The following is a 25,845-nucleotide window of genomic DNA, read 5'->3' on the forward strand; positions in this document are numbered from 1 at the left end:
CTGTTAACGCTTAGATCCGTGACAAAAACACTTCACAAAAATCCTTTCAATTTGCGGTTCGGGTCTTTTTATCCACTAGTCATATGTGGAGAAACGTGTTTTCACAGTGTTCAATAGCCAATCACAGACATTTCTGTTGATTACATTATAGCAATGGCCAATCAGAGGCGGCTATGTTACGATCCTCTCACCACTCAAAGTGCCGGTTTCAGTTCTGCTGAATTCTATACCTCCACGAACTCTCTCATTAAACAAAGAAAGTGTAGACATGATGTAAATAAGAGATTCATTGTACAGTGTAAAGGTTATTTTATTACTTTTTATTAACTTTGTGAGATTGCGATTAACTACAGTAATGTATGAGTGACAGCTTTCCAGTGATTGTAAGGGGAGCGCGCACTTTTTAGACTATAATTAATTCAGAATTTGAATACATTTATTCATGGATTCACTCTCTGATAACCCAATATCGCCATTGCCATCATGTTGCATAGGCTACTTACACAAGATACACAAACTAAGAGAAGGTAAAGCAGGTGCTTACTCAACGAAATATGTCTGGACAGCCGCACTTTTACATTATTTTTTCTTTCACCATGCAGCAAACTATATATATATATATATATATATATATATATATATATTTATATATTTATATTTATTTAATAATAATAATTATTATTATTATTTTTTTTTTTAACCGTTTAACTGATAGTAATAATCGGTTAAAATTCTTACTGACGGTTAACGGTTAAACGGTCAATATGAGCATCCCTACTGAATGCCACTTTAGAAGCTCTTCTGTGCCACTATTGCAGTGTAAATTTGCCATAAGATAACTAGTGTGTTTCTTAAACAACCATAAAACATAACATAAGTTGTCTTTTCACAGTTAAGGCATTAAACAGAGTTAAGACACCTACTTCAGAAGTGCTTCTGTGCCACCTTTGCAGTGTAAATTTGCCATTAATAATGCAAGCTTTGATCCACAGCCCCTCATATTAAACTATGTTTTCATTGCTGTGAAAATGCATTTATGCCACCTCTGAGCAGCTTTAAACAGTCTGTGAAGACTTAAATGCCACTCCAGAAGTGCTTCTGTACCACCTGTGTAGTGTACATTTGGCATATAACTACTAATAGTGTATCTCTAAAACATGCAACTTAAGGTGTCTTACAGGCGAGTTAAGACTGCTCTGTTCATGCTCAATATTCAGTGTGGATCTAAAGTCAGTCTAAATTATTCCAGCTCTGACCCACCTCAACCCTAGGTATTGAAGTATACAGTTGTGATTGCTGTGTAAATTAATTTGTGCCACCTCTGAGCAGCTTTTAACAGTCTGTGTAAAGACAGCTGAATGCCACTTTAGAAGCGCTTCTGTGCCACCTTTGCAGTCTAAATGAGGCATAACAGAGTTACTTGTTAAATAAGCAACAACAGGTTCTTCAGGAAGTATTTTAACCTAGTTTTCTCATTACATGTACTAACATTTCTAACAGTGTGTGAATGTGAAGTAATTTTAATGAGTCACAGATCTGAATGCTCCACCTGTGTTGTAATGTAAAATATGTGTCATTGTAATGATCTGTTGGCTGTTCGTATTGAATAATTCATAGTCGAGCAGCTAGTGTTGAGAGTGTTTGTAAGTCTCTGCTGACTTGATGCGATATTTGACCTCAGATATTTCCTCGTCTGATTGCTTTGGCTGTGTTGTCCTGTGAACTGTGCCAAATGTACTGGTCTCCTGCATAGGAACGCTGTCTTCCCTCGGCTCAGAAGCCTCAGAACAGGTGTCCTCCCTTGGAAAGCCATTACAAGGCCTTTTGGACCGCTGACAATTCAACGACTCCAGCAGTGCAGACAACACTATTGTCCCACTGTTTAATTAACTTCAGACTCTCATTTAGAAATGAGTGCTGTATTCAGAACTGGTTGCTGTTGTCATGTCAGTCAGTTGATTAAGTTTTCTTCAAGATGATGTAAGGAAATATTTAGGTCGTTCAGTCTTGGCCGGTTGTGAATTTTAGGCTCAGTTTATAGTGTTTATGACCGATCTGGTTAATTAGCACTCTCTAAATATTATTTTGATTATTTTATTGTGATGGTTTCAACTCCTACAGGAGTCTTGTGGAACTCTTGTAGAATGGGCATGTTTATTTAGTTATTTATTTTTTTCGTTATAATTGTATTGGATTTTTATTTATTCGTTATTATTTGGGTATTTTGCATTGCATGTTTTAGGACCATTTTATTTTATTTTAGCACTCAAATATCGAATACTATGTTTATTAATGTTTTTTTTAATTTGCTGGTTGGTTATTTATTTGTTGGTTATTAATGTATTGTATTTTTATTTATTAGTTATTTTTTGGATATTTAATTATTGCCTGTTTATTTATTTTCTTTTGGATATTCTTTTTATTTTGTCTTTTAGGACCATTTAATTTAACTTTTTTTATTTTATTTTATTATGTATATCTTATAAATTTAATACTTTTATTTAATTTTTATATTGCATTGCAAATTTTCTCCTTAATACCTCTAAAAATCTTGCAAATATTTATGCAAAGTTTCTATTGTAGTTCTCAATAATGTCAAAGACGGAAACTCTTTAAGGTTAAAAAGAAATACATTTATTATACTTCAGTCACTATTTCCAGTACTATATGTACCTGTTTTTGTTTGTTACTGTAATGACAGTATGGGAACAAAATGTGCTAAATTGTCATGCCAATAATGTCATAAGTTTATTTTTTCTTCGATTTTGGTGTGAAACGTATCTGGACTGATCCCTTCTAAAACTTCAGCTGTGCCCCAGTGGTTTGAGGAACACTACAGAGTACTGTGGACTGTGGTCATGTCAGTTTACTTGCATTGGAAATGTTGAAGACATTGCAATTACCCACTTTCCCACGCCATGCTTTGTTGTGAACAGAAGTTCTTGGCCTCATAAGCAGGCATGTGAAGTTCACCGCAGAGGAGCGCTTGGTTGCAACATGATGAGCACTTTAACATACGCTGGCGTGTCTCCTGTGTTCTGCTCTCAAACACATCACAGACACGGACAAAGAAAGAAGTGCTTGTCTTCAGTTTGCAGTTGTCTTCAGTTGTGTCGCATGGTCACTTGATGCGTCCATGACAGAAAAGTGCAACTGCAAAAGCAGGAAATTACATTAGACATAATAAAAGGATTGTTCTTTAAATATCTTTGAGCTAATTATTGTTAAACTTATAGGTTTTCCTTAATGCATTGTTCGTGAAATTTGTTGAAATTGTGGCCTTGTTAATTTATTTTAGTGTAGATTAATTCTTTAATAAACTGATTCAAAACTGAATTCAACAATTCACTAAATTTATAAAACAATACAATATTTAAAAAAAAAAAATCTCTTTTAATTCTTGCATTTAACATTTTTAATCAACTTGCCATCAGTAGCTGTTTAGTCCGAAAGATGAATATCAAAAATCTTTTTTATATATAAAACACAGAAATAAATATATATATATTTGGTATAAATATTTATTAAAATGTAATCATATATAAATATTACTATATTGTAGTATACAAACATACTTTAATTATTGTAATATTTTTGTTATTGTTTTTTTATTATTTAATTCTAGCATTTAACATTTTGAATCTTGGCAACTTGGCATTTGTAGCCGATTAGTAAAATAGACGAAAAATAAAATATATATTTTATATATAAAATACAAAAAATATAGACAAATAATAGATATTTATTAAAATGTGATATAAATATTAATATTATTAAACTGTATTTTTAACATTTAATATTTTGAATCAACTTGGGGTCAGTAGCTGTTATGTCAAAAAAATAAAATATATGTTTTATATGTTAAATATAGAAAAATAAATATTTATTCAAATGTGATAATATATAAATAGTACTGTATTGCAGTATGCAAACATATTAATCTTTAATTTACCCACCCTAAATATATATATATTTTTTTTCTTTGGTAAATGCTGATTAAAATGCAGTAAAAATAGTTACAAATAACAATAATTATAAAAAAATGAAATGTATATATTTTTATAATTGTTATTTTAACCATTTTTACTGCATTTTAATCTGCATTTACCCCCCAAAAAAATACTTTAATTATTTTAACAAATATTTTACAGTATTTTAGTTCTTGGATTTAACATTTTGAATCAACTTGGCATCAGTAGCTGTTTAGTCAAAAAGATGAAAAAATAAAATATATATTTCAAATATATAAAATACAGAAAAAATATAGAAAAATAAATATTTACTAAAATTACTGTATTGCAGTATGCAGACATACTTTATTTAAAAATTAACTTTATCTAAATTTTAGCATTTAACGTTTTGAATCAACTTGGCAGCATTTTAGTCAAACAGATGCAAAAATAAAATGTATATTTTATGTATAAAAATACAGGGAAAAATACTGAAAATATTTATATTAAAAATAAATATTAAATATTTATAAAATGTGATAATATAAAAATATTGCTGTATTGCAGATATACTTTATTATTTTTTTTAAATAACTTTTTGAATTAACTTGGCATTTGTAGCTAAAAAGATTGGTTGTTCTAACTAGAAAAAATATACATAAATATCAGACTATGTTGAAAGTAGTCAAAAAGGCTGAGAAAATACTGAGATGTTTTTTATTAAGATCATAAATATGAATAGTGTTTTTTTTTTTTTTTTTTTTTAGATGCAAAATATAGTGCTTGGGTTTGGTGTGTTACTTGCAGAGTTTTATTAGAACATTTTATGAAAGAGATATTTGATCTAGAAGGAATCCTTTGAGGGAGATGCAGGATTGAAGATTATTGCAGCGAGTCTGTCTGCCGTTGTCTCGCCTCGAGGCCAGAACTGATGACTGTTGTGTGCAAGCATGGAGGAAGTGAAGTCAACTGGATATTACTGTCTGTATTTGACAGAGGCCGTGAGTCAGGCTGAAATGCCGTCCGGTGTTTGACACTCAGAAAGGAAACATAAATGAGAAACGAGAAGCTTACATGCACACTAATGTTGGTTGTTTTCAGAATTGCAGTGTGGTTTGTAAACAGATCGTCGTAGGGATCAGGGACTGTTAAGGACAAGTGTTTTAGATCCTGTCTGATATAATCTGATCCCATTTTGCTTGTTTAGTGGGTGTTTCCAATAACAGTGTATGTTTCTAAGGTTTGGATGAGCGTCTAAAAACTAAGGGTAAATCCCAAAACTCCTTGCTCCTAAAATAAACTTTATTGTCTTGAAATTAGAATTTGAAGTATGATCTGGAATCTCCCTCACATTTTAGTTGCTCATGCTCGTCCCAAACATCTGTTCACTTTATTGTTAAAGTGCGTGTGTGTTTTGAGTTCTCCGTAGTGCATCTGAACTGAGTGTGTGAGTGTGTGTGCTGGTTTTAGGTAGCAGTCCGTGTAGGAAGCAGACGTTACAGTCAGCAGCACTTCCTGTCTTCCCCATCCCGGATCTCCGCACAGCTGCACATTACAAATATAGATCCAGTGTGGATTGGAAAGCCATCAGTACATCCACACACCTCCATGACACTGACAAACAACATATACTGGCTGGAGATCCACATACTGGCCATGAAGACATGGTTACACTGATTTTGTGTTGCTAAGTCAGATCCAGGCTTGTGAGATGGCAGAGTTTTAAGAAACTTTTTGTGTGATTTGGAAACCTGTCGTCTTAAGCCGGGTGAAAAAGTAAAAAGTAAAAAAAAAAAAAAAAAAAAAATTGTCTTTTGACAAAAATGATTGTGCATATCAATATTTCTTTAAATATAAATATTTGCCCTCTTTTTTTATTTTTCAGTTATTCAGAAAAAAGTCAATTTTAAAAATACCAACAGAATCTTTAAAAAAACACATGCTTTTAGTGTTTGTTATATTGGTGTTTTTTCTTTTGTAAATATAATTAGAAAATGTAAATTCTTTCCGAAAATACAGATATTTTTAAAAGTAAAAAAATCGTAATATTATATTTAAGAAATGATAATGTATTCATAAAATACCAAAAAAAGAACATTTTAAAAATTATGTCTTTTTGAATGTAAATGAATTTAAAAAATACTGACAAAATATTTTTAAAAGTAAAAAAAATGCTATTATTATATTAAAAAAAGTTAATGTATTCATAAAATACCAAAAAAAAGATTTTAAAAAGGTATATCTTTTTGAATGTAAATGAATTTAAAAAATACAGACAAAATATTTTTAAAAGTAACAAAAATATATCTTATATTGGTGTTTTTGCTTTTATTATATTCAAAAAAAGTTAATGCATTCATAAAATACCAAAATAAGGAACACAAAATGTTATGTCTTGTGTAAAGCCAGTGCATTCAGAAAATACAGACAAAAAGTTTTTTTGTGTATTCAGGAAAAGCAGACAAAATCTTTTTGTTTTTCTTATTTTTGCTGTTATATTCATAAAATCACAAAAAAAAGGATTCAGTCTTTTTGAAATGGATTCAGAAAATACAGACAAATGTATTTAGGAAAATAAAAAAAAAGACTTGTTTTTATTTTTCTTATATTGGGTATATTGGGTTTTTGCTATTAGTATATTCAGAAAATGTTAATGTATTCATAAAATACCAACAAAAAAGGACATTGAAACATTTTTAAATCTTTTTGAATGTAAAGAATTCAGAAAATATAGAAAAAATATTTTGAAATGTATTTTGGAAAATAAAAAAAGACATGTTTTTATTTTTCTTATATTGGGATTTTTGCTATTAGTATATTCAGAAAATGTTAATGTATTCATAAAAATCCCCAAAAAAGAACATTGAAACATTTTAAAATCTTTTTTGAATGTAAAGAATTCAGAAAATACAGACAAAATATTTTCAAATGTATTTAGGAATGTTTTTGTTTTATTATATTGGTGTTTTTGATATTAGTTTATTCAGAATACGTTAATGTGTTCATAAAATACAAAAAAAGAGAACCTTTAAAAAATTTAAAAATTTAAATGTAAATGAATTCAGAAAAAAATAGACAAAATATTTGTATTAAGTAAAATTATTCAGAAAAAAAATTACCTGTTTTAGGTTTTTATAGTGTAATGTTTACTATATTGAGAAAGCAGATAAAAACTTGTTTTTCATTTTTTATAGTCATTTTTGCTATTGAAGCTTGCATATTTTTTGTCATTTTTGCTATTAATATAATCATAAAATGTAAATGTATTTAATAAATACCACCAAAATCTTTTTTAGATGTAAACATATTCAGAAAATAATGTTTAAATACTTAAAATATATATTTTTTTATTTTTATGTTGTCGTTTTTACTATTAATATATCCAGAAAATGTAAATGTATTCAGAAGGTGCAGACAAAATCTTTTAGAACATTTTTAAAAAACAGTTTTCATTGCATTTATATTGTGATATTTTTGTATTGAAGTTTACATCAGAAGCTGTTGAAAGTAAATGCAAAACATATCTATTGGCAATCCCTTTATGGCCAAATAAAAGCACTGTAGAGTCATAGTGATATACATGATTTCTAGTTTATTTTGTATTGTCTTAATAATATTAATTAATATATTATAAACATTTACCATCCAATGCTTAACCCTAGTTCATGATGTAAGTGAAAGCAGAATAGCTAGTATTAAATGCGTTATGTTCTTCCACAAAAATACTAAACCAACCCTAAGTTTGAGTAAGGTCCAAACCAGTGAAGATTTTCAACATTAGGTGGTTCATGACGAACTTTGTCTCTTCATCAGGTGAGGCGTAATGCAAACCACGCACTTTCACAGCTGCCTTGTGTTTTTTCAGACGTCTGTAAGATCTTCATCATCTCCTGCGTGACGATTGTCTGACGTCTCTCCACGCTTTGCTATTATTAGAGCCAGAATCTGGTCTGATGTGGAAATGAGTGTTTGAGCAGCAGTGAGGATATACTGGCCTCATTCATGTAACCAGAACAGAAAAATGGACACTTATCTCGCTCAAGTCTGCCAGCTATTTTTGGTGGTCATGGGGTGCTGCTCCAAAGTGTTTGTCCTCTGGGTTTGAGTGTGTGTGTGTTTGTGCTTGCAAATATGTGAAGAGTTAAGGCTCTTAAAGGCTTTTTACTAAAGTGCCTTGGAGTATTTCATCTTCCCAGTTTGATATTTACCTCCAGATATCTAAAGAGCACAGTTGGCTATGTGAAGAGACCAGTGCAGCATTGTTGGCCCTTGTTGAGTTACTTGAATTTCTGATGCAATCAAGCTAGACTTCTGGATTAGTTCTGAAACACAGCTTAAATCTTGATGCAGGAGGCATTTGTTTACACCTAAACATGTACTAAACTTTTAAACATGCTCAATTGAGATTATGAATTTAACTTTGTGGGTTTGAAAATGGTCTGGAGCAAGTGAGAATTAAGCATCAAAATAGCAGCCAAACATGTTATGTGTAAGCACCAATGGTGCTCTTACTGTACTGTTACTTATCTAATACAGATTTCAGATGCAGCTCGGGTGCTTTAATTTTCTAGAAGCTTTTTTGATCTGTAATTTTTAGTTAAAATGGAAAAAAAAAATGATTATGCAAAAAGCATGTCTAATTTAAAGGTTTAACACAAGTATATAAATTTTAGGGCACAATAAAAACTTAATTTCTCATTATATTTTTCCCAAATTCCATTTTTTTCCAGACTCCTTTTTAATAGTTACATTTTAGTAAACTTTTAAAAAAATATATTTAAATATAAATTTTATATATATATATCAATTTTAGGGCACTATAAATCTTTTAATTTCTCATTAAATTTTTTTTTCCAAATTCCTTTTTTTTTCTAGACTCTTTTTTTTTAATGGTTAAATTTTATTTTTTTTATATTTAAATATATATACTTAATTAGTTCCATTTATTTGATCAAAAATACAGTAAAAAGTATATTATGAAATATTACTGCAATTCATAGTAACAGTTTTTTATTTTAATATACTTTAAAATATTATAATTCATTTCTTTGTAAAGCTGAATTTTCATCAGCGTTACTCCAGTCTTCAGTGTCACATGATCCTTCAGAAATCATTTTAATATACTAATTTATTACTTTTATTATCAATGTTGGAAACAGTTATGCTGCTTAATATTTTTGTGGGGATCCTGTGATGAATAAAAAGTTAAGAAGAACAGCATTTATTCAAAATAGAAATCTTTTCTAAAGTCTTCTACTATCACTTTTGATCAATTTAAAAATTTAAAAAAGATTTCTTTTTTAAATAAATGCTGTTCAAAAAGTATCACAGGTTCCAAAAAAAAAAAAAGATTAGAACTATTTGAAGGATCATGAGACCCTGAAGACTGGAGTAATGATGCTGAAAATTCAGCTTTGCATCATGGGAATAAATTATGTTTTAAAGTGTAATGAAATAAAAAACCACTATTTTAAATTGCAAAAATATTTCACAATATTACATTTTTTTTCTGTGTTTTTAATCAAATAAACGCAGCCTTGATGAGCAGAAAAGTTCATTTAAAAAAGTATTAAAAATCTTACTGATTCCAAACTTTTGATGCTGTTCTACTTGTATCATTTCCTTGACTTGCAGACAAGTAAAACTAAGTTTTCAGACGCTGTGTTTCCAGCACATTGGTCCAGGAATGGACAGCCAAGAGCTCATCAAACACGCTTTTACATGAGCGAAACCAAAGACAGGTGTGCAGCAGTCCTGGATGCCAGACATGCGTTTCTCATTGTCTCCTTCTCTCTCCATTATCTGTCCTCTCAGATCTATCAAGAAACAGGTTGACGGAGCTGCCGGTGGAGGTGTGCATGTTTGTGTCGCTGGAGAATTTGAACCTGTACCAGAACTGCCTACGTTCACTACCAGAGAGTCTGATCCACCTACAGTCCCTCACCTACCTAAACATCAGGTCAGGTCCAAAAATACAACTGAGAGTCTTATAATTCCATCTATTAAACCATCTATTATTATGCATTTCCAAAACCATCTGACAAGCAGCTCATTGTAAATCACTTAGTAACTCACCAAAACCATATTTTACTGACAGTTGCTTCATAGCAAGTGTTAATTATTAGTGTTTACTAATACAAGCATCACTAGTACTGTTTGAGCAATCTCCTACCCATTTTCAGCTTCAGCGGGTCCTTTGCTGTTTGTGTTTCAGACATAATGACACCTCATATTGTTTGGCTTTTTTTTTTTGTGTGAGGTGTGTTGTTACTGTAAGTGGTCCGACTCACGAAAATCGCATTGAAAATCATAAAATGAGGGGAGAAAAACGCACAGGCTGACATTGAAGGCCATATCTAGAGACCAGAATCTAATAAAATAATTTAATAAAATAAAAAAATATTGAATATAAAATAAAAAATGTAGTATAAAATAAAACAAAAAATATTAAATCTAAAATAAAATTAAAAAATAGAAACCGTATAATAAAATAAAAATATTAAATATAAATTAAAACAACAAAAAATAAATCTAAAATAAAAAACAAAAAAGATCTAAAATAGAAAATTAAACAAAATAAAATACAAATATTAAAACAAAAATTGTGAAATTATAATAAAAACAATTAATTATAAAATAATAAATTGAACAAATTGAACAAAATAAAAATATTTAATATAAAATAAAATATTAAATATAAACCAAAAATAGTAAATATAAAGTAAAATGAAAATAGTAAACATAAAAAAAATAATAAATATAAAATATAAAAAATTAAATTAAATAAATTTTTTATAGTAAATGTCAAATAAACTAGAAAAATAGTAACCATAAAATAAAATCTAAAATTAAAAAATCAGTAAACTTAAAATATAAAATAAAACAAAAATAGTAAATAAAAAATTGTAAACAAAACTAAATAGTTCACAAAATATAAAATAAAACAAATATAGTAAATATAGAAAAAGTAAACATCAAAATATATATAAAAACAAATAGTACATGTAAAATAAAAAAAATTGTAAACTTAAAATAAAATAAATATTATATAAATGTATATTATTATAAATAAAATATAAAAATATTGAATATAAAATAATATATATTATAAAATAAAACAAAAATAGTCATTATAAAATAAAATAAACAGTAAACATAAAATAAAAAATATTAAACTTAACAAAATAAAATAAAAATATAAAATAACAAAGTAAAATAAAGTAAAAATAATACATATAAAATAAAACGTTAAATATAAGATAGTAAATACAAAAAATGCAATACAATAAAAAATATATTTTCATCTAAGTTTTTTTATTTCAATTAATTTTTAATAATTTTAGTTAGCAATATTAAAAATCGTTCAGAACTCGTTAGTAACTACATTGTCATTTGCAACCAGTTTTTTTATTAATCAATCAAGTCACATTTTCTTAAATCTTGTCATTGGAACTTTCTGATTCCCATTTTTCTAATTTTCTCTCCTCAGTCGGAATCAGTTGTCCACTCTCCCTTCTCATCTGTGCCGACTGCCACTTAAAGTTTTGATCGCCTGCAATAACAAGCTGGTATCGCTGCCAGAGGACCTAGGCAAACTCAGACAGCTCACCGAACTGGTGTGTGGAAGAGTTCATTTTCACATTTCCTCTCACTCATGCACATTACTCATCAATTCTCTTTCACTCTCTCTTCAAGGACGTCAGCTGTAATGAGATCCAGACGCTTCCTCCGCAGATCGGTCAGCTGGAGGCTCTGCGTGACCTTAACATCCGCAGAAACCACCTTGTTCGACTGCCTCCAGGTCAGAAACGCACCGGCACCTGTATGAAATGAGTAATGTTTTTATGTCGAAGTGCTGTGTCATTTCTGTCTTTGGGTTTGCAGAGTTGGCTGAGCTGCCGTTGGTCCGGCTCGATTTTTCTTGTAACAAGGTAACGACAATCCCAGTATGCTATCGCAATCTCAGACACCTCCAGAGCATCATTCTCGACAACAATCCTCTCCAGAGTCCACCTGCACAGGTAACATTAAAGAAATAAGTCACTTTATAAAAGTAAAAACCTTTTGAATGCTATTTTGATGCCTGTTAGGAGCAAATCTATGAGGTTGCACATCCTCAGGACCATGTTTACTGATGTGTTTTTTCATCTACTTCCAGATATGTATAAAGGGAAAGATCCATATATTTAAATATCTCAACATGGAGGCATGTAAAGCAGCATCAGACCTTCCAGATTATGACAGAAGACCACTGCCCTTTGGATCCTGGTAAGAACTCACTGGGTTTTGTGAGGATAATGTCTTTTGCTTTCACCCATATTTATTTGAGGCGGTGTTTATCGGCTGTGTCTCTCAAGAGGACGCACAGAGCAGGGTGATTCTGCAGATAAGAAGGGAGGGAAAGGAAAAAACACAGACAGAATGAAAGTTTGGATTGAGTGGAATGAAGGTATGAAGACAGGAGAGATTGCAGCGAAACCGGATGGCGGTAGATGATATGATGAAGAGATCAGACTTTGCAAGAATTTTAAAAGAAGCTGATATACAAAACTTGGATACAAGCAGAGTGTACAAATAACAATATGAAATCTTGTTGAAGAGAGGTTGCTATTACTTTACTGAGTAACTGGATTATTTTTTGTGGTGGCGAATAAAATAAATTCTAAAAAATTAATTAAATTAAAATTAATTGAATTGAATTGACCAGAAAATCAGTAAAGTAAAATAAATATTAAATAATTAATAATGTTAATTAAATTCAAAATAACAAAATAAATAACAATAAATTTAAATTAAATGCAATAAAAATTAAATTAAATTATATATATCAATTAAATAAAATCTGAGAAAATACCACAGACTTGCATTGAAGAGGCCATATCTAAAGACCAGAAAATAAAAACAAAAACAAAAACTTGAAGTAAAACAAAATGTAAAATGTAGAATATAAAATACAATAACATTTTAATCAAATTAAAAAAAAAAACTAAAGTAAACTAAAATAAAATAAATTCCAAGCCACCTGGAGAACAATAAATCAAAAGCCATGGTGTAAAGTAAAACAAAATATAAAAGCATCGTAATAAAAATAAATAAAAAATAATATAAAATAGGTGACAAAATACCACAGACTTGCATTGAAAGAACAATCTAAGCCATCTAGAGTCCAGAAAATTGGCCTAAAGTAAAATTAATACAAAATATAGAATATAAGATAAAGTAACATTTAAATTAAAAAAAAAAAAAAATGAAAAAATACCAGTAAAATAAATAGGTAAAAAAGTACCACAGACTTGCACTGAAAAAATATAGAATATGAAATAAAGTAACTTTTAATAAAAACTAAATTAATAAAAATAAATACTACGTACTTGCATTGAAGAAGGGACCCAAGCCATATCTAGAGACCCAAAAATCAAAAAGTCTAGAGATAAACTAAACTAACATACAGAATATAAAATACATTAAAAATGAAAAACACCCTAGCATTGTGGGGACTTTTCACAGGCAAACCATTCACGTATTTTTACAAAAACTGCAAAAAATCTTTTTTAATTGATGTGTGTTAGAAATGAATTCATTTGCAAACCATTTCTATGTGTTTGGTTCTCATGAAACCTCAGATGATGTAACGTTCTCTCTGGTCTATCTGTCTCTCAGTGCAGAGGATTTGTATTCGGGCCGGCCGTATGGAGCTCTGGACTCTGGCTTTAACAGTGTGGACAGCGGAGACAAGAGATGGTCAGGAAATGAGGCAAGTGCTTTTCAGATCACTCAGTCAGAAATCTGTTTTTCTCCATTATACATCACTCATTTTATTGTTCTGTTCTTCCTTTTTCCCCAGCCTTCAGATGAGTTGTCAGACTTGCCTTTGAGAGTGGCGGAAATCACCAAAGAGCAAAGACAGCGACGAGATCGAGACAGAGAACGCGAGGATCATCGGACGGGGTCTCACGTGACCAACGGCACATGTGAGAGCCTTATGAAGCACTGTCGCTCAGAATCTAGTAATAAGCCATGAGAAGTTTTCATTTTTAAGCACTTTATTGTCTCTTTCTGTAGTGGATGCAGAGCTTGAACAGATAGACTTCATTGACAGCTGTACGGGGGATGATGATGATGAGGATGGGCGGAGCCGTAGAGGGGCGGAGCCTATCAGCCTTAGCTCACAGTTTATGGCCTACATTGAAAGACGGATCACCAGAGAGGTACGCACTAACGCTTAATGTTTGATCACATCAGTTCTAGTCAACAACTGTCGGATTATGTTGTTAACATAGCGCTAATGATAGATTTGCTATGTTTATAGGGTTCACCTGTGAAGACCAGCCCATCCAGAGACATGAGAACTGATGATCCGAGACGCCAGAACTCCTTAAATAACCGGTACTGAACATGTATATATATTAGGGGTGTGACGAGATCTCGCGAGACTCCGATGTGTCCCGCGAGATCTGACTGGTCTCGCGAGAACGTGGCGATATCATGGCAAAACATTTTGCAGTGTTTACATTAGGGCTGCATGACTAATAGTTATATAAATATCACGATCTCTATTCAAACACCCATGCGATCTTATTCATGAATGACAACGATTCAGCATTGTCTATTACAACTGTTTCACGCTCCACTGACGCCGATGTGAAAGTTATTGAAGACATTCAAATCTGCATTCTTACTGCTATGGTTTTAGAAAGCAACACAAACAGTCTTTTTAACCACATAATCATCATCATATCTTTGTTACAGACATTTAAATAACATAAGTACTGGGATAAAAGCTTATAGTTTGGATATAAACACTTATTGTCTACAGTAGCGATCAAAAACGAAAGTATAACAGGTATGTAGAGAAACGTTTATTCACTTCACCAGGAGAGGGCGACAACTGCACGTTTAAAAAAAAGTATTTTTCATTGAATTAAACATTCAAGAGATTCCAATAGTGAAAGTCTTTATTAATTGAGACACGGGCTCCTTCATTTTTTTTTTTTTTCAGACTTAAGCGATGAACATTATTTCAGAACCACTAGTAAATTATGTAATTTAGTTTAATTTTCTAATCCTTTTTTTCTTCAGAATCGTGATCTCCAGTTTATAAAAGACAATTGTTTTTCAGTTTACCCAGAATCATGCAGCATTTTTATTACTGCATATAATTCATTAAAATATAAGTTTATTTTCATCAAAATGCACCTACATTTATTTATTTATTTATTTTTTTTTGCATTTTGTGTTTTTTGTTGAATAAAATACTATTGTCCCCTATATATTTCATCATTGAGGATTTATTTTAAAAAGTTAAATCTCATCTCGTCTCGTTCTCGTGAACCCAAAATCTCGTCTCGTCTCGTCTCGTGAGATAAGTGTCTCGTCACACCCCTAATATATATATATATATATATATATATATATTATATATATTATATACAGGTGCAATCAAAATTATTTAACCCCCCAGAGAGACTGCAGTGTTTTACAAATACACAGGGTGTCCGCAGGTCCTTAAAATGTCTTAAATTCTTAAATATTTTTGGTCACATTACAGCTAAAATATTTTCAGTCTGGTGGACCTCATGACTGTTTACAGTCATTGGACAGAACGAAGATTCCCCCAAACATTTCTTGTTTGTAAATTAATAAATGAATTTAAAACATTAATCTTATAACATTATATATTATTAATTGCACTTGTTATTTTGCAAAGTAAATTACTTAATCTGCCTGGTAACAGCCCTTTAGAATTTATTGTTGAATTGTAATAATTTGAAATGAAAGGTGATGCATACGTTTAAAAAGAGTACGCGTTATTTTCATGTGGAATATTGTCTGCTGATATGAAAATTTTACTGTATATTGTAGTAATAAATATTAATGACATTTTAGATTTTTTTACATTACATATTACATATACTGTATGTATTTAATATGATGTGTATTTCTATTACAGGGTTAGGTGGTATTAAAAAGGTCTTAAAAAGTCTTAAATTTCACTTGTTCATATCAGTAGAAACCCTGAATACAAGCTTTTCTGAAGATTCAGGACTTAAAAGTAAAAGTAGTTTTTAATCTACAACTCTTTACTGGCAAACCCTTTTGGGGGTTGAATAGTTTTGAACATGAACATGAACATTTAGATTTTTTTTTTCATTATTTATCAACTTACGTTCTCAGAATTACTCAAATGTGCAATAATAAACTTTCTACAATAGTGTATGGATGCCTTGTTATAAATATGAATGAAGTCTAACCAACAGTTGTTGTTGTTTCTAGTGGTGGGTCAGATACAGCAGTCACATCTTCATACGCTCATAACCAGGTGAGAGTCCCTATACATGAACATCTCATTAAGCAGTCAGTGTAAACAATAACAAAGGCTAACGTCTGGTTGTGTTTGTGTCAGCGGTCCACTGGTGTGGCGTCAGGATCCGGCGGCGGTGTGGAGAGAGTGAGACGAGAAGCTCAGCTGGCGGCACTGCGGTACGAGGAAGAGAGACAGAAAACAAGATCAGTGCAAAGAGACGCTGTTATGAATTTCGTCAAGGTACTCACATAATTTATTGTGAATGCATTAGACAAATAGTACTGCAGTGATGACGTGTTGTTTGTAGGTCAGCTTGGAAATTAGCATTAACCTGGTTCCATCGACTAAAACCCAATAGGATTTTTCCAGTGGCATTTGAGCTATTGCATAAAATAGACTTTGTGACTAAGAAAAGTTTATGAATATATGTTTTGTTCATCATAACTACAAATGAACACAACCTTTAAAAAATTTAAAGCCTAAATACAGTTGAAGTCAAAAGTTTACATATCTACAAAATGTTAGTTATTTTACCAAAATAAGAGGGATCAAACAAAATGCATGCTATTTTTTATTTAGTACTGACCTGAATGAGATATTTCACATAAAATGTTTACATATAGTCCACAAAAGAAAACAATAGTTGAATTTATAAAAATGACCCTGTTCAAAAGTTTATGTTGTTACCTGAATGATCCATAGCTGTGGTGTTTTGTTTGGTGATGGTTGTCCCTTGTTTATCCTGAACAGCCAAACTGCCTGCTGAAATCCTTCAGGCCCCACAAATTCTTAGGTTTTTCAGCATTTTTGTGTATACTATTGGGTGTGATATTCAGGCAAATTAAGATACATTTACACATCTTAATTCTGTTCAAAAGTTTTCACCCTCAGCTCTTAATGCATCATGTTTCCTTCTGAAGCGTCAGTGAGCGTTTGAACCTTCTTTAATAGTTGCATATCAGTCCCTCAGTTGTCCTCAGCGTGAAAAGATGGATCTCAAAATCATGCAGTCATTATTGGAAAGGGTTCAAATACACAAAATGCTAAAAAACAAAAACAAAGAATTTGTGGAACCTGAAGAATTTCTCTGAAGAGCAGCATGCAGTTTAACTGTTCAGGACAAACAAGGGATTTTGCATGATCCTCCTTATTTCAGAAAAATAATTAACATTTAGCAGATTCTGCAAAGTGTATGTACACTTTTGACTTCAACTGTATAATAGGCAGAGGTAAAAAGAAACAAATTTAATGTTTCCAGCAATCTTTGTATTCCCATTTAGACACTTGTTAGCAACTGCTTTAAAAAACCCAAAAAATCTATTGGCATACTTTTAGTAGTCACAAGTAATGCAAGACTTAAAGAGAAAGTTCACCCAAAAATGAAGATTCAGTCATTCTTTACTCACTTTCAAGTTGTTTCAAGCCTATAAGAGTTTCTTTCTTGTGTTGAACACAAAAAAGTAATTTTAGAGAATATTGGTAACCAAACAGTTAACGGTAGCCATTGACTTCTATAGTATGGAAAAAAAGTCTATGGCTTCCGTCAACAGTTTGGTTACCAACATTATTCAGAATATCATCTTTTGTTTTCAACTCATATGTGACCCTGGACCACAAAACCAGTCATAAGGTTAAATTTTACAAAACTGAGATATATACATCATATGAAAGCTCAATAAATAAGCTTGCTATTGATATATAGTTGTATACATGTATATCTATTTGAAAATCTTGAATGTAAGGGTGCAAAAAAATCTAAATACTGAGAAAATCACCTTTAAAGTTGTCCAAATTAAGTTCTTAACAATGCATATTACTAATCAAAAATTAAATTTTGATAGGTTTACAGTAGGAATTTTACAAAAAATCTTCATGGAACATGATCTTTACTTAACTTTCTAATGATTTCTGACATAAAAGAAAAATCAATAATTTTGACCCATACAATGTATTTTTGGCTATTGCTACAAATATACCCCAGCGACTTAAGACTGGTTTTGTGGTCCAGGGTCACATATAGGCCTGAAACAACTTGAAAGTGATTAAAAAATGACTTAATTTTTGGGTGAACCTTTAATAGTTTGCACAAAACAAGTTACAGCAAAATACACTGAGATGTTCTGAATGCTAAAATTGAATCTTTAGCATACAAATCTCGCTTACAAACTCTTCCCAAATGTGCCTAGAGATAGGAAATTGAATTTCTGTCTTTGTATTTTCAGCATAAGTCGTCTCAGAGCCCTACGAAGCTCAGTCCGACAGACAGTGAGGTGAGTCTCTCTTTCAGATTTGCACAATCACTTCCTCCCTATCCATCGCTTCATCCTGCTGTGTGTGAATGTGAGTGTGTGGCGCTCTAGTCATATGCGTACTGTCCCATCCCAGAGTCTGTACCCCTCCAGACGGTCCACTCACACCGATGACTCCGCCCTCTTCATGGTAAGAGCCAATCAGCTCGGATCGTGCATCATCCTCCGCTCCATCTCATTTCTCTTGTGTGTTCACTTGCTTTAACAAATTCCACTAGTAATCTTTATAAAAATGCTTAATGTATTAACATGATTTAAGGTTATGTCTATTCAAAACTGCTTTTCTGATCTGTTTGAACCGCTAACATGCTTTAAAGTTGCACTCAGTAATTAAAAAGTTTACTCCAATTAAATATTGTGTTCTAGTGGCTAGAAAAGGCTGTTTTATCATGATATGTCTAGCCTTATCTTGTAGTTGATAGTTATTACTATCCGCTTACTATTAACTTGCTGAGTGCACCTTTAATATTAGATCTGCTTTTCCCAGCGAGCATCTTTAACACGCCTGCCCTGCTTCTTTTTGCTTCCCTGTCTGTCCTCTTCCTTTCCTCTTTTTCTTTCTCTTCCTGGCTTTCTCTCTCTTTCTCTGTCATGTTGGTTCTGTGTCAGAGTGAGTTTGAGCCCCTACTGATATTTGAGATAGACACAGATACCAACACTATAAAGAAGAGGCCAGACCCTCACAAACAGGTGAAAGACACACAGACATGTTTAGCCAGCTGTTGAACAGCCACTACTTTTGATTAATGGTGTTTCACAATTAGTATTGCTAGTAATTAGGTTTGGAGATATGAATAAACCCCAAAACTTTTGTATTGAACCTTTGCACTTTTTGCCACAATACTCACCAATTTTTTTTATTTTTTATTTTTAATGAATTTACACTCAAAAATAAAAATAATGTAAACTTGTAAATTTAAAACAATTTTATTTTAATTTATGGATTTTTCTAAAATGAATTTACCCTCAAAAATAGTTTTAAACTTGTAAATTTAAAATAATAATTTCATTTTATTTTATTTTATTTTATTTTATTTTATTTTATTTTATTTTATTTTACTTAATTTTGAACCTGGAAATATTATTTCTGATTTCTTAAATTATTTCTGTAGATACTACAGTCAATTTAAAATAATAATTTGTAATTTATTTTATTTTTTTATTTTATTTTGAACCTGGAGATTATTTGCCTCCAATTTTATTTCTGTAGATGCTAATAAGCTTATTATGGATTTTAAAAAATTATTTTACCCTCAAAAATTGTTTTAAAAATAATTATTTTATTTTATTTAAGAACCTGGAGATGATTTACCTCCACTTTAAATGCAAATACGCTTATTATGGAACTTTCTTGATTATTTCACTTTCAAAACTTGTTTTAAGTTTGTCAGTTTTAATAATAATAATAGTAGTAGTAGTAATAATAATAATTTTATTTATTTATTTATTTATTTATTTATTTATTTGGAGCATGGGGATAATTGCCTCAGTAAATGCAAATCTTATGGATGTTTCTTATTTTTTAAATGTTGCTTGTTAGTAGTAGTGGTGGTAATACTACTACTACTACTACTAATAATAATAATAATAATTTAATTTAATTTAATTTTGTTTTTAATTTTTAAACAAAGCTGATTATGACCCCTAAAAGAAATCATTTAGAATTTTGAGTATGAACTAAGCCTTATTTAACACATTTCTACAGTAATATTCTCTCATGATGTGTGTTTCCTGTAATATTAATTAGTGTAGAGAATTAAACTTTCTTTTTTTCATTTATTTCCCAATTTCGTTCCTTTATTTCCCCTCGTTTTCGTCCCCTCTCTGCATTGCTCTGCCTGGCTAGTCACTCTCTGCTGTGCCTCTGGATGGGTGTGTGTCTCCCACTTTCTCCGTCGCCTCTTCCTGTGCGCCGCAGGTACTGAACCGCAAGAGCCTGGAGATGATCTACATCCGTCACCTTATTTCTATAAATGCAAATAAACTAAAGTGGATGATTTTTACCTTCAAAAATTCACTACACAAAGAATTACATAATTTTTTTTTTTTTTGACAAATGTCAGATTTCTGTCAACAATACAGTGTTTGACTATAATAAACATAATGCATGTTGTGATTGATTGCAATTGACTTTGAGCAGCATTTCTGTTTCTTTGAGGAAATGATGCTTGAAAGATTTCACATCATGCTTGTTTAGGGCATGGTGTAAGATTTCAGCTGATGCATGTGCATGTTTGTTTAGGGTTTAGAAGTTCTCACATCAGAAACACAATGTAAAAGTGAGGGCGAACCTCACAAAAACTGCCAAGAAATAATATCTGTGATAGGGATGCACCGAAATGAAAATTCTTGGCCGAAGCCAAACAATATCACACACTGGGTCGAAGGCCGACTACCGAACAAGGTTTTTCGTATTTTTTTTCCCATGTATTTTGCCTATTTTTTTCACCATTGCACAAATTAAATAGGCATTATTTGCTTTTTACAGTTGTCTTGCTTTTCAAAAAAAAAAAACAATTACAAAACAATTACAAAATAATTAACCCTGAACATTTTTAACATTATAGTAGACATTATACTGCCCTACAAAGCAAAAAGGCAGTAACTACGCCGAGTGCAGAACTGAGAAAAAGGACTTTAAAGTAGGGCCGGGACTTTAACGCGTTAATTTAGATTAATTAATTACACAAAAATAACGTGTTAAATTTTTTTAACGCATTTTAATCGCACTTAATTTTGCACCGCGGAACGTTTCTCACTGGATGAGTTTCAGCAGACCGATTATACTGGAGCACCAACTAGCGTTTAGACAAAGGAATGCGCATATCACTGCAGCACGTCGAGCCTCAAGTATCACCTCAGTGCTTTTACAGAAGGTCTACCTAACTATAGGGTACCTGAATTTCTGAAATCTAGGCTAGTATATTTCTAAATATCCCAGTGTTTCCCCTACCATTATCTTAGGGGGGCGCGTTTACAATGTCTCCTCCAAGAAAACACGGACTGGATCGCGGACTCCATTCATAAAAAGCGAATTTACTATAGCGCGGAATGCCACGTAAATTCGTCGATTTTTGGATTGATAAATCAAAAGTTGGTCTGTCACTTAATTCAAATCGCGATATGGACTAGTATCTGTGAAAACTGAAATGCAAAAAGACCGTTTTAATATGAATCCTGCATGTTCCGTTTGCCTCTTTATGTTAGAATGGCAGAGACGCTTTTTTTTTTTTTTTACTGCACGCGTGATGCTCCCGTTAATTTTTGGCATTTGCATCTCACATGAACAGACTCAATCTCCAAAGCTGCTGTGAGTGTCACTTTTACCGTTTCATTTGAGAAAACTAGCATCATATCATACTTTACACACAGAAACTTCACGGCAACCTGTCAAAATAAAATTTGATTGCATCACGTCATCGTTTGGTATAATTTATTCGGCCTTTTCGCTTATTTGGCCGAACGCTGAAAGAGCGTTTTTTTTTTTTTCTGTATTCGGCTGAATAATTTCGGCTGCTGAACATTCGGTGCATCCCCAATCAATTTTTTTTGGTTAGATTCACACTTCACTATAGTTCACTATAAGCACGTACCACAGATAGACTGCCCGTTATTTATGCTACTTCCACTGATTTGACCTTTTTATTTTTTTCTCCTTCCTTCGGTAGCAAGGTGAAGATTATGCCTCGCTGTCACCCACCGGTATGTGTTTGTTTAAATCTGACATTTTCCTTTCCTTTTGTTTTTAAATTAAATTCTTTACCCCTCATCCCATTGTGACTTTTTACTCGTCCTGCAGCCCTTCAATCCCCCTCCCGCGGCCCCACTCAGCGACCTGAGAGTTACCTGTTTCGCCTGAGTCAGCGAGAGGAGAAGAAAAAAGGTTTGTTTACCTGACGCAGCCGATTGCTTCTTTGTGTGACATTTGTGATGTCATGATTAAACACATGATGCACGCACACTTATATACACTGCCATTCAAAAGTATGGGATCAGAAAGACTTACAGAAGTCTCTTATGCTCATCAAGATTGCATTTATTTGATCAAATATACAGAAAATACTGCAGAATGTTATTACAACATGAAATAATAGTTTCTATTTTAATATACATAAAAAAAAAAAATCCTGTGATGCAAAGCTGAATTTTCAGCCATTACGCCAGTCTTCAGTGTCACATGATTCTTCAGAAATTATTTTAATATGCTGATTTGTTAGAATTATCTATGTTGGCAACAGTTGTGCTACCAAATATTTTTTGGAACATGTGATACTTTAAGGATTCTATGATGAATAAAAAGTTAAAAAGAACAGCATTTATTCAAAATATAAATCATTTCTAACAATATAAGTCTTTGCCATCACTTCTTATCAATTTAACACACTCTTGCTAAATAAAAGTAGTAATTTCTCTAAAAAAAAAAAAAAATTACTGACCCCAAACTTTTGAACAGTAATGTATATTGTTCGAAAATATTTCTATTTTAAACAAATGCTGTTCTTTTTTAACTTTTTATTCATCATAGAATCCTTAAAGTATCACAGGTTCCAAAAAATTATTAAGCAACACAACTGTTTCCAACAGTGATAATAAATCGGCATATTATTATGATTTCTGAAGGATCATGTGACACTGAATGCTAGTAATGATTCTGAAAAATTCAGCTTTGAATACTGAAATAACAATGAAAAGTGAGCAGTCACTGTCATGCTCTATTACATGCGTGTCAATCACTGCTCCTAACCTCTACCTGTTCATGTAATTACATGGTGACATGCTCCTAATGGCATGTGTGACTCTTTTGCAGGAGAATCAGGCACACAGCAGGCGGAGTCAGCAGAAGCCACTCCCACACAGAGCCCCGCCCCAACAGGAGAGGAGGCGGTCCTGATAGAGCAGCTGAGACGGGTGTGTCAATCAAACTCAATTAGTACCCTCCCCTTTCTGTTATGCATCATTTATTTATCTATTACTTCTATATGTATATGGGTCAAAGACGTTAAGATGTCCACGTCAAAAGAAATGTACAAAAATGATTTTTAAGCCCATAGAAAGCACATTAAATGTAAGTAAAGTGTCTACTTCTTCTAAGGTATCAAATAAGTTTTTGGAGAATAAAATGTTAAAATTTAGTTTAAATAATGTTACAATGTCATTCAGTGTAACACAATATTTATGTAAAAATTGAAACAACATGCTTATTCTGACTTGTGCATATTAAAATATATAAAAGAATAAGGCTAGCGGCATATTAAATTTTATTGTGTTTTAAATGAGTAAAAATTCTTACTGACAAATGGGCAAAACCTAGGATATTGGCACATTTTTAAAATGTCGAATTAAAACTAAATAGTTTTTTTTGTAAATATGCTTGACAAGATTGTTACACTGAATAACATTTTAGTGGGAGCCTTCTGTAAATTAGGGAAAATGTATATTTATTTTTTGCTCAGAAAAATGCAGTGAAATTTAACAGAAAACTTTGTAATATTTTTTTTGAAAAAAACAACAACAATTTAAAGCAGTATTACACTTATTGTAATATTTATTTCACAGTCAAGTCCTTATGTCAGAATTGAGTTTTTGTGCAAAAAATTTACAATTACACATTTTTTAATGCTAAGCGAATTTAAGTATATAAGCTCTTTCTTGCCCAACTCTTACCAAGTTAATTAAACTTAAAACATTTTTTTTTACTCTTGAAATTTGAAGAATATTTGATTTACAATCAAGACTTAGTCAGAATTGAGTTTTTGTGTCAAACATTTTTTTATTAAATCTTTTTAAGAGATTTAGCTATTTTACTATTGCTAAAGCTTTTCTTTTCCGACTCTTACCGAAGTAATTAAAATTCAAATTTTTTTATTTTTACTCTACACAAATTTAAAGAATGTTTACTTCACAATGAAGGCATTATAACAGCATTCAATATTTTTAAATTCTAAGCGAATCAGCTATCTTCCTATTTTTGTCCTTTTTTGTCTTTGTCGTATTTAAGTCTTATTTTGCATCCTTCCTGCAGAATATCGAGTGTCGGCTCAAGGTGTCCTTACCCAGTGATCTTGGGGCGGCTTTGACTGACGGGGTCGTGTTGTGCCATCTGGCCAATCATGTTCGTCCCAGGTCCATACCGAGCATCCATGTACCCTCACCAGCAGTGGTGAGTGACCTTTTTGTTTGTTTTTTGTCAAGGTTGTGCATAGGATTGCATCAGTTTCATGTTTTCTTTCTTTCCAGCCCAAACTGACGATGGCCAAGTGTCGACGAAATGTGGAGAACTTCCTAGAGGCGTGCCGCAGAATTGGAGTTCCTCAGGTATGTTTGGTCTCCTTGGTTTCTTCAGTCTGTATCTTTAAAACTAAATTAAGAAATAACCTCTCTGTTTCACGTTTGCTTCAAACCTAACATCTCTTGCTGTTTCCTCTAGTGCCTTCAAGTTTGATTGCTAATACTACTAACTCTTTCTCTCTCTTCCCCCATTCCCTTTCAATTTAAACCATCTCACATCCCATCTACCCCTCATTGTGTTTTATTTGAACGCTCATGTTCAGGATAGTTTGTGTTCAGCGGGTGATGTTCTGAAAGGGGAGATGGTTTGTGTGTTCAGGCTGGTTGAGGCCTTGCTCTCCCTGGCTCCGCCTTCCCTTCACTCCGCCCCTTCTACCCAGCTGGCTGGATTTGCCCTTTTCTACCTGTCAATCATGTCGCTGCTATGTGCTCTCTACTGCCACCTGGTGCCAAGCCGTTAAATCGCACTTCCACATTGATCACTGCACTGAAATAGCCAGTTGTTTGTGTGTTTGTGCAGAATTACACAATAGGCGGTGTTTATGTGCACAGATGTTACATTTATAGTGTTTTCTAGTGATACTTTGCTAAGCTCCGCACCCTTTGGGTAATTTTGCTTGCTAAGGCGAGCTTTAAAAAATTGCATTCATGCAATTTTCAGTAAAGTGTGCTCATAAAATGGTACAAATTGACTAAATGGACATGGACATGAGATTTTTCTTTTAAAGAAAATTAAATTACACTACAGTTTTCAGTTTGAGATTTTTAAAATTATTTTAAAAGAATGTCTTTTCTGCTCACCAAGGCTGCATTTATTTGATCAAAAATACAGTAAAAACATTTAAATTGTGGAATATTATTACAATAAAAAAAAATGGTTTCTATGTGAATATGCACTGCCGCTTAATAGTTTGGGATTTGTAAGATTTGTAATGCTTCTTAAATGAGACTTTTCTGCTCATCATGGCTGTTTATTTGATTAAAAATACAGAAA

At 31.8% G+C, this 25,845-nt stretch overlaps 1 protein-coding gene across 1 annotated transcript in view; it reads left to right on the forward strand.

Annotated features, from left to right (window-relative positions):
• LOC141345785 (DISP complex protein LRCH3-like) overlaps nucleotides 1-25,845 on the forward strand; it is a 30,874-nt gene extending 5,029 nt beyond the window's left edge. Inside the window, exons 2-21 of the mRNA XM_073850684.1 lie at nucleotides 9,765-9,909; nucleotides 11,440-11,566; nucleotides 11,646-11,751; nucleotides 11,835-11,971; nucleotides 12,109-12,218; nucleotides 13,611-13,921; nucleotides 14,013-14,158; nucleotides 14,260-14,336; nucleotides 16,224-16,269; nucleotides 16,354-16,494; nucleotides 18,477-18,524; nucleotides 18,640-18,693; nucleotides 19,173-19,253; nucleotides 20,410-20,481; nucleotides 22,232-22,265; nucleotides 22,363-22,446; nucleotides 23,371-23,471; nucleotides 24,586-24,723; nucleotides 24,801-24,878; nucleotides 25,115-25,845. Coding sequence (XP_073706785.1) covers nucleotides 9,765-9,909; nucleotides 11,440-11,566; nucleotides 11,646-11,751; nucleotides 11,835-11,971; nucleotides 12,109-12,218; nucleotides 13,611-13,921; nucleotides 14,013-14,158; nucleotides 14,260-14,336; nucleotides 16,224-16,269; nucleotides 16,354-16,494; nucleotides 18,477-18,524; nucleotides 18,640-18,693; nucleotides 19,173-19,253; nucleotides 20,410-20,481; nucleotides 22,232-22,265; nucleotides 22,363-22,446; nucleotides 23,371-23,471; nucleotides 24,586-24,723; nucleotides 24,801-24,878; nucleotides 25,115-25,312 — 2,234 coding nt within the window. The 3' untranslated portion in view covers nucleotides 25,313-25,845. The remainder of the gene's footprint in view (nucleotides 1-9,764; nucleotides 9,910-11,439; nucleotides 11,567-11,645; nucleotides 11,752-11,834; nucleotides 11,972-12,108; nucleotides 12,219-13,610; nucleotides 13,922-14,012; nucleotides 14,159-14,259; nucleotides 14,337-16,223; nucleotides 16,270-16,353; nucleotides 16,495-18,476; nucleotides 18,525-18,639; nucleotides 18,694-19,172; nucleotides 19,254-20,409; nucleotides 20,482-22,231; nucleotides 22,266-22,362; nucleotides 22,447-23,370; nucleotides 23,472-24,585; nucleotides 24,724-24,800; nucleotides 24,879-25,114) is intronic.

Source organism: Garra rufa, chromosome 11 (genome assembly GCF_049309525.1).
Source record: "Garra rufa chromosome 11, GarRuf1.0, whole genome shotgun sequence".
NCBI lineage: Eukaryota > Metazoa > Chordata > Actinopteri > Cypriniformes > Cyprinidae > Garra > Garra rufa.